This window comes from Trichechus manatus, unplaced genomic scaffold (assembly GCF_000243295.1).
Source record: "Trichechus manatus latirostris isolate Lorelei unplaced genomic scaffold, TriManLat1.0 scaffold00081, whole genome shotgun sequence".
Lineage (NCBI taxonomy): Eukaryota > Metazoa > Chordata > Mammalia > Sirenia > Trichechidae > Trichechus > Trichechus manatus.
In genome coordinates, this window is record NW_004444017.1 from 12,256,355 (window position 1) to 12,266,498 (window position 10,144).

General features: G+C 35.9%; 1 protein-coding gene across 17 annotated transcripts in view; it reads right to left on the reverse strand.

Annotated features, from left to right (window-relative positions):
* Positions 1-10,144, reverse strand: part of LOC101350473 (ankyrin repeat and sterile alpha motif domain-containing protein 1B-like) — a 469,608-nt gene that overhangs the window by 327,345 nt on the left and 132,119 nt on the right. For all 17 annotated transcript variants that reach the window (XM_004381265.1, XM_023735753.1, XM_004381260.1 and 14 more), the window contains one exon: positions 8,439-8,591. In XM_004381265.1, the coding sequence (XP_004381322.1) occupies positions 8,439-8,591 (153 nt within the window). The remainder of the gene's footprint in view (positions 1-8,438; positions 8,592-10,144) is intronic.

The window sequence follows — 10,144 nt, forward strand, 5'->3', positions numbered from 1 at the left end:
AGGCTGCACATTAAAATCACCTGGGGAGCTTTTAAGACCTCCTGATGTCTATGTCTCAGGGCCAAGGATTTTGATTCAATTGTAGGTGTGGGGCCCTAGCCTACAGGAATTAAAATAAGTAGCATGGACTTAAACTTCCAGCGCAGGTGGAATATCAGAGATTGGATTTGCCCTCCTACTTGAAACAGCTAAAAATCCAGATGAAATATATGAAACAATGGTTTTAAAGACATTAGACATTAAGCACTGAAGAGCAATGATCCTTGAGAGATGAGAAAAAAAAAAAAAAAAAAAGGCAAACAAAAAACAAAGTGAGTCCTACAATTGCCTTAGTTTAGTGCCTTGAAAGAATTCCCAGGCTGTGGTGCAGAGAGGAGGAACACAGAAGGAGCCTGGGAGACTCTGAGCCAGGGAGACTAAGGTGGTTAGAGTTTTTTGAGCAGAGTACTAGAGAGGAGAGAGTATTGATCAGCACATGCATGTGAGGAAACTACATGAGATTACATTGAAAAACAAAACAAGCAAAAACTCCTGAAAAGATTAGAGGAAACAGAACTTGGATCTCAAACAGGACTGGGAGTAGTTTCTGTCATTCAGACCAGAAAATCCAGAAATTCACAATGCATTGGTAGACTACTCAAAAGGGTCTTACCTTAAAAACCAAAAAACCAAACCCATTGCCGTCGAGTCAATTCTGACCCATAGTGACCCTAAAGGGTCTTGCCTTAGTAGTGGGGAATTATTAACCACAGACTAAACAATGCTCTGGTGTTGTTAACAAATCTTAAACGCCAGACCCGAAAGGATCAAAGTGTTTCCAAGAGCTTCACTCTTTACCAGAACAAAGCTCAAGAATATTTATAGGAAAACAAAATTATACAGCTTGGAACAAAGTAAAATTCACAATGTCTGTTATGCAATAACAATTACCAGGATCATTGTTCTTCAGTGCTTAATGTCCAATGTCTTTAAAACCATTGTTTCATGTATTCCGTCTGGATTTTTAGTTGTTTCAAGTAAGAGGGTAAATCCAATCTCTGATATTCCACATGGGCTGGAAGTATAAGTCCATGCTACTTATTTTAATTCCTGTAGGCTAGGGCCCCACACCTACAATTGAATCAAAATCCTTGGCACTGAGACATGGACATCAAGAGTTCTTAAAAGCTCCCCAGGTGATTTTAATGTGCAGCCTGGCTTGAAAACCACTGTTAGTAATCAGTGGGGAGACATTAAAAGGATTTTAATCAGGGGAATAACCTGATAAGAAGCAGTAGACAAGAGCCAGAAGCCGCAAAGAAAATAGGACCCACAAAGAGGAAAAAAATTAATCTAACCAACCCAGAACTGTTATAGATGTTAGATATGACAGTGATATTAAAAGTTATCATAACTGTATTCCATATGTTCAACAAGCTAGAGGAAAGACTGAGGATGTTAGAGACATTAACCAAAGAAACCAAACTTGTTGCCCTCGAGTCCATTCTCATTCACAGCAACACTACAGGATAGAGTAGGACTGCCTCATAGGTTTTCCAAGGCTGTAATCCTTACACAAGCAGATTGCCACATCTTTCTCCTATGGAATGGCTAGTGGATTGGAACCACCAACTTCCACCTAGCAGTCGAGTGCTTAACCACTGCACCACCAGGGCTCCTAAATAGAGACATAAATATATATATAAGTGACCTCCCTCTAACTTCTGGAGATGAAGACTACAATCTCTGAGATTAAAAAAAAAATACACTGGATGGGAATAACAGCAGGTTAGATATTACAGAAGAAAAGATTAGTGAACTTGAAGATGTAGCAACAGAAACTATATAAATGAATCACAGAAAGAAAAAAAGACTGAAAAAAAATGAGCATCAATGAGCTGTGCACCAATTTCAAATGCTTTACTGTACATGTAAATGGAGTCTTCAAAGGAGAGGAGAGTGAAAGAGAAGGCAGAGAAAAGTATTTGAAGAAATTTTGGTCAAAATTCTTCCAATTTGATGAAAACTATCAGCCTAAGGTCTAAGAAGCTTAATCAACTTTACACACAAGAAACATGAAGAAAATACAACAAAGCACATCACAGTCAAATCGCTCAAAACACCTTAAGTGCAGCCAGAGAAAAAAAGACACATTATGTACAGATAAACAACAATAATGAGGATGACAGCACATTTCTTGTTGGAAATAGTATAAAAGAGAAGACGGTGGATCAACATCTCTAAAGTACTGAAAGAAAAACAAAATAAAACAAAAAATAACTGTCACCCTAGAATTCTACACTTTGCAAAAATATCTTTCAAAAATGAAGGTGAAATAAAGTCTTTTTCAGATGACAAAATCTGGGAAAATTCATTACCAGTAAACCTGCACTATTAAAAATGTCAAAGGAAGTCCTTCAAGTGGAAGGAACATGACCTTAGATGGAAATATGGATATAAATAAAGGAATGAAGAGCAGAGCTTGTTTCCTGCTGTGCGACCCTTGCAGTTGCACAAGACCCCAAGCTTGGAAGGGCCCTGGCTTGCTTTCCTGCTCTGCTGTTGCCATTTTGAAATTCTTAATAATTTTGAGCAAGGGGCACATTTTCATTTTGCACTGTTGTTGTTATGTGCCGTTGAGTTAGTTCCAACTCATAGCAACCGTATGTACAACAGAATGAAACATTGCCTGGTCATGTACCATCCTCACAATTGTTATTATGTTTGAGCCCATTGTTGTATCCACTGTGTCAGTCCATCTCGTCCAAGGTCTTCCTCTTTTTTGCTGCCACTCTAGCTTACCAAGCATGATGTCCTTCTCCAGGGACTAGTCCCTGCTTATAACATGCCCAAAATACGTGAGATGAAGGCTTGTCATCCTCACTTCTAAGGAGCATTCTGGCTGTACTTCTTCCAAGACAGTCTTGTTTATTCTTCTGGGAGTCCCTGGTATATTCAATATTCTTTGTCAACACCATAATTCAATGGCATCAATTCTTCTTCGATCTTTATTATTCATTGTTCAGCTTTACTATGCATATGAGGGGATTGAAAATACCGTGGCTTAGGTCAGGCGTACCTTAGTCCTCGAAGGTCCTGAAAGCTTGACTTTATCCATGGGATTAAGGTCGACTCTACTTTTGAGGAGGCAACTCTTCCCCAGTCATATTTTGAGTGCCTTCCAACCTGCGGGGCTCATGTTCTGGCACTATATCTTTTTGCACTAGGCTCCCAAATCATGTAGCTGGTTCTGATGAAGAGTACTTTGTAGCTGGTTGAGGTGAGGGGGAGAAGTTGGAATGCTCTGCCTTGCTTAGGACTAGGTCATATGTTCAGGCCTAGAATGGGGGAAGGGGTGGAGGTGGCTTTTTCAGACGAAAATTTGGATTTTTTTAATCGGAAGAAGTGTGATTGAAATCTAGGTGGTAAAAAAACAACAGATGTCCACTAAAATAACTTTTTTTAAGGTAGAAATTTTTTACCTTAAATGGCTATAATCAGAAGGCCTGGGTTCTTCATAAAGTTTATTTTTTTCTGATTGCTCAAGACTGATTCTTCAGACTAAAATGCCTATTTACTTTTCTGGTGTTCCCCCAGTTCTAATATCAATACTTTAATAATGAGTTTAAATCTGTTACGAATAGTACTATATAACATTTAAAGCAATAAAGTCATATTATTGAAGATTTAACACAAAATTAGAAATTTCCTTTAAAAACTCTTATATCTCCAAGTAGTTAGATTATCACAAAATTTCCCTAGAAAGATTGAAATTAAATGAATAACATTGTGAAAAAAAATTTGACAGTTCTAAATGAAAGCGTGAGGTAAGTATAGTTCAGTAGCTATTAGGCAAGAAGCAAATGGCCTTCTAATCAATTCACTGTTACAAAAATAAGTCCAAATGATTTTCATGGGACGCATACAGGTATTGCTACCTTAGGTATTTTATTTGTTCCTTTTAAAAAACAACAATCACTACAGTTAGGTTTTTAAAGCTATTCTTGCCCTTATAAAACGAAGCCTAGTTTTTTTTTTTGTTGTTGTTGTTCATTCAACGGATATATTTATTATTTTTAATAATATAGAATTTTATAAGTCTGGGCTAGGCAGAGGAAATAAAAAGGCAGATATTGGAATAGATCCATTATATCTGTAAGGAATTACAACTGTGATCTTATAAACAGTGCTCGAATCCCTGCACAATTTCTTACTCAGGGCAATTTCATTATATAGCAATCAGGCAACCACAACAATTACTATAAACATAGGAATTAAAGTTACGCTATATGGTTAATTTTTTTTTTTAATAGCAAATTTTAAGTGTATTTGAAATTTCTATATTTATCAATCCCTTTCCTGGTCTCCCTTTTGGTCCCTTTCCCAAATATAAGCAACAAAACATACATATATCTCACAACGAACATCCTATTAAGGTCAAAGAAAAGTTTATTTTCCAGTTACTTAATTTTGACTTGATTCCCAGAATGTCATTGGGTCATTGGTCAAGATGCTAATTCAGGTAAATTCTACCCCAGTGTGGAGAGCTCCATGGAAGAGTCAACATTTCCAACAGTGTGATCCAACACTTCTTTGTTTTCCAAACAAATGTGGAAACAGCTTTTATCACATTGTCCAAGAATACTCATTATTAGAATTACTTCCTTAGATGATAAAGCCAATGGGAAGAAATTCATCATATGTTCTTCACTGAGATTCACAAATTAACAGACTGGACAATGTCCAAATTTATTTGGTCTTACCACAATCCCCTAAGTAGATATACAGTGGTAAAAGAAATTAACATTGTTTTTCATACTTCCAATATGTTTTTTTGTCTGAAAAATGGATGACAGGTTATTTGCATGGTTCCTTAATGTTATTTTTCATTTTATAATTATTCCTATACATTTCATGGAGAAAATAAGTAGTTCTTTTATCTAAAATTCCCCCCATGCAGGGCTACTGAGGTTGTCAATAGCAGTAGGAACTGTTCTGCAAAATTGGTGATATCACAGGCAAGGCCTGAATAACCTTCTAAGTTGAAAACAAAATTCATCTACTTATGCATTGGTAACTAGTCTTTAATACTCTTACAAGTCTTTAGAGGGGACCATAATTCAAGCTAGAGGTTCGTCCAGTTAGCATTTGCAGAAGAAATAATTTACCTGACAACCTCTCCCCACATATTCATCTTTTAACACTAAAATATTTGATACAAAAATGAAAGTGAGAGTAACAATAATGATATTATTAACAATAGTGGCAGACACAGGGGCAAAACAGAGCACTGGTAAGACATTATCTTCTGAATATGAAGCATAGACTGGGAATAACAGAAACAATTATTGGCATATATTTCATTTTCTCAGTCTAGATACACACTGGCCTGTAAAACTGGCAATATAGCATGTCATAAAAATTTATCTATGTTCAATTTCCACTACTGACAATGCTGATATAGGATTCCTACCACTCTTCTCTATCACTACTCTTTGGGTAGCTTTGCGACTAAAACCCACATTGGTTTATTCAAATAACCTTGCTTTTGAAAGGCAATAATGTACTCCACCAAGAAGAAGATGTTTGGGGACTTTTTTGAAATATTACAATTTCAAATATATCTGTACTTTTCAAGTCACAACTTTGTATAGTTTTCATTTACTCATTGGAATAGTTTGAACTAGCTTATTATGCTCACTGATAATGTATTTTAATATTTGCCTAAAACAAGCATAGTACCATACGAAACTGGATGCTTAATCGATACTAGCTAAAGATGCTGAAGTTATTTATAATCATGTCAGAAGTCAGCCTCCTTATCCTTTATTCTGTTCCTCCCCACCAGCAAACCTCTGTACCAAAGACAGCCTATACTTGGACTTCTTGCTTTACTTTACATAGAACTATGGTTACTGGAGCCATCTGCTCTCCTTAAAATTAGCCACCAATTACAATGATTCAGGACATGAACTTCCCTAAAAGCTTAGCTCTAAATCAAGGTGACTCTACATTCCCCTTTAGGCTAGGAAAAAAAAAAACAAAACAAATTATGGTATTTAATATAGGAGTACTGGACTCATATATTATATATGAGATTGTCTCGTATTTGGATACCTTTCCACATTAGTTGGGGTAAGTATAAGTCTTGAATTTGAGACCAGTCAAAACTTTGCAAGCCAGTAGGCATACATTTTGCCTTTCTCTCATTTTGGAGCCCAACAACCCCAAACCATCTACTGAACTACACTTGCAACAACTCTAGTAGACATAAAAATTTTGTTTTCTGATTCCCAAATCTAAAGGTATAATTTTTGTTCATAATAAATATATGTATAGAGATAGACTTGCAAAGATTCATCATCAGGAGTGTGAACTTGCCCATAAAGATGTCACAAGGGACTTTAAATTCAATCAGTTTACTTCAAGGGAAAGACACTGGGTTGGTGGTAGACGCTGATGTTTTACTCCAGGCCAGAGGAATTTGGACTCAAGGTCTAAAACACAGTGACTGTACTTTCAAATTCTGATACACGCTTGTGACAGGCACTTCTTCTCCCTCAGTTGAACTCACATTTATTATAGCAAGTGTAGCAAAGGGGAAAACTCTTAAAAAGCTAGCATGGCCATCTTTCTCTCTCAACTCGAGGCTGGTTGGTCCCGTGAGTAGTGGTGGATTAAGTCCCTGAACACTGGCAGTAAACCAGAGGGCCTTTCAGCATCACTGCCCCTGCAGTCACTGCAGTTGTCTACAGGTCCAGCCACAGTACTGAACAGGGATTTCTAGACTGCTGGTACCCACAGCACTGGGGAAAGTACAGGTTCAAGCACACACCTTAAATGCTATTCTGGGCTTTTGGATTTTGAGAGAGATAAAGTCTCACATTATGAAGGAGCCTTGCTTCAGTGAAAACAAATTCTATTGGGATGTAATCTTTTCAATGGAGGATAACTGCTAGTGCCAGTCAGGTGAGTAACTCAGGTGCTACTTACTTACTTCAAGTATTTACTCTTCAAAGGGGAGCAAGGTTATTCAGAAGATGTTACGTAGAGATATTTGTCAAGCTCTACCATTAACTGGAATACAACACAACTTGGAAGCATGTTTGATCAATGGAAGCTACCCCTCTAGCAAACGTCTAAGAGTAGCCATGAGATAGATGAGGGTCAAGTTCCCGGTGGAGAACTGAAATCTTAGATGCAACCAAAAAGTTAGTTCCATTGCCACATAGACTGTGAAAGAAATCAACCAGAGGTTTTAGTCAGACAGTTTCTTGTGAAATAATGATAGCTTTTGTGAGGTGATAAGACTAGAAAACTAAGAGGCAAATTAGAAGAAGCAGTCAAGAATTTATTCAAGTGTCCGTTTAGATCCACGGACAATTTTAATATATTTTTTAAGGAAAGATATTATTTTTTAAGACAGAATTTAAAGGAAAGAATAATTAGTTACTAATAATAACCATTATTTAAAATAAGTAATGACATGAAATATATAGAGACTGGATTTTTGGAGAGAAACTAGCTTCAAGAGCAGAACAGAGCACCTTGAACCAGCGGAAATTTATTTGCTTTACATTTCAGTTTATGAATGCATTTTTCAATATTAGAGTATTAAGCTTAAAATTAAAAAAAATTTCTCTAAAAGATTAAATGATTGTTACTGTCACTTTAAAAAAATGTTCATAATGCTATATATAGTTTGAACACATGACCATTTTATGTTGTCTTTTCATCTTCTTTTCTTCATTTATGCCATTAGAAACAAAATCGCAGTAAAAATGAAATGAGAAAGATATCAAAGTCATTTATGCAGATTTAGTTGGTCTCTTTGGGCTTGAATATATGGCAACATATGTTGGCCAGTTTTTATAGACAATCTATGCCAAGTGTACAAATAAAATAGAGAAAACATAAGGTTAGACATCAGCTCTGGAAAATTAAATTTTGATATTACAGCAGCCTAATTAATAAGAACAAGAGCAATCTCTTCAAGCATGGGGTTAGTATATGTATTTAAGTAATAGAGATAAGGAAACATTATGGAAATAGAAAACTAGAAATAATAACTTTAATTTTTAACAGTGAATATTAGCAAAGACCAGAATGGGAGCCTATTTGTTATCATGTCCACATCCTAAACATAAACTTATAAAGTTTCCTGAAATGGAAAACCCAAAAATGCTTGGAAGAGTTTCTTAAATATTGCAAAACACACCCGAGAGTCCTTGCTAGCTCTTAGTTAGTCATACTGAAACTTTAAAAGACAATGACTCTGGAACTTGAATATAGCCAAGAGAGATGTATCTTCAAAGCAGAAGGCATATCTGTAAATCCTTACTGGATGCCCAAACAAGTATAAAAAAAGAAAGAAAAAAAAAAAAAAAACCCTCAACTATAACAGGTATTTCAATTTGCAAGGGTTGCATGGCTAAAGTGCCATCAAAAGACCAACTTACATTAATAAGTTCAACCTCCCAGATTTTTTTCAACAAGTCCATCGATGTGTAGCCATTAATTAGAAAGGCTTTGGTGTAGTCGCCCAGTTCAATGGAATCCAGCCACTCAGCCACAGAGGTGGGGTGGTAGCCATCATGACCAATGGGTCTCATCTGTAATTCAGAAAATCACATTAGGATTAATTTAAACTGTTTACTTTGTGTTCCAACAACAGAATGCATATTGCCACTTGGGAATTTTTCTGATATGAAGCAACACATCTTTCTGGATACGGGAATAAGGAAAAACAAAATACATTATGCACAATTCTAAGTCATTAATAATTTTCACACTGAATTAGTTTTCAAAAATACACCCGGAGATTTCTAATTTAGCTGCTAAATCAGCCCTATATTTAAGAGAACTAAATATGTCAAACTTCTGTCATAGACATTATTGGCATTCTGTTGGCTGGAATTTTAACTGATGTCAGATGAACAGTATTAATTTAATGCTGAAGGCATGAGGAACTGCACTCTCCAAATGTAGGTATAACTCTCATATGCACAAAATCAAAACATGTGAAAATACTACGTGACTTGAACATTCAAAAGGAATCCATGCTTATGTAAGACATGTACTGTAGGTAGTGCAAACATGCTGGGGAAACAGACTACAGTGTTAAGCCAGTAAAAAGAGGCTTTTGGGTGTTTTCAGACCATGTGTTCTGCATAGACTCTATAGAATGTTAGACATGAATACAGAACACGCTGGCAGACAGTCTCCTATTTTTTGTCAGCTATATACAGATTTTTTTTTTTTTTTTTACTTTAGGGGAACAAAGAAGTGTGACAGCTACATAATGTTTCTGAGTTTAAATTGGAGTGTGAAAGTAATTCAAGCAAGAGAAACTTCTGGATTTCAAATTTTGTATGGATGATTCTAGTCCTTTAACTTTTATTTAAAATTTTAGCTGAACTTACGGTGCTTAGTTTTTAAAGTGACTCACTTCTAAAGCTTGTGCTACTTTACATGATATAGCTTAATACTTTACTTATTAAGGACAGGTGACACCTCATCAACCTGATGTGATTCTTCAGTGAAATTCATGATGGGAACAGCAAAACTGGGAGAATTGCAACATAGATGTTCCTCTTACATTAGATTCAAGGAGATAAATATTAATGGAAATCGATATGATTCTGACTTATAAGCAGAGAAAAGATTAGCTGGGCCATCAGGGATTCAGATTTTAATCTTAAACTTGTTAGGCTTTCTGTCCTATGCAGTGTTCTCATTTTTGAGATTCTCTTTACTCTCCGATTTTTAAGCTCCTTTTTCTCTTTTCCTCTTTCTTGTAGTTGTACTCCCCAGCCTAATTTCCATTTTGATGTTTAAATGTCCTCTATTGTAAAGTTACATTGCAATTCAGTATTTGCATTAGAATCTGAATTGTATTTATTGTCAGACTTTTGTAAATATTCTTGGTAACTGCAAAACCAACCTTGAAGATTAGTCAGGGGGCTCATAGTCAAACTATCTATACTGTGCCTTCTGGAAGATAAAGAGATTCTTTAGGGCAATCTCATATGGCTTCTTCATGTGCTAGAAGTATTTGATAGTGCCTGCCTACATATACAAACTTTTAAGGAAAATTCTTTCACTCTGGGCCCTTCTGCCCCACCCATGATATGAACCATATTTTCCACCAAAGGAAAAAAAAAAA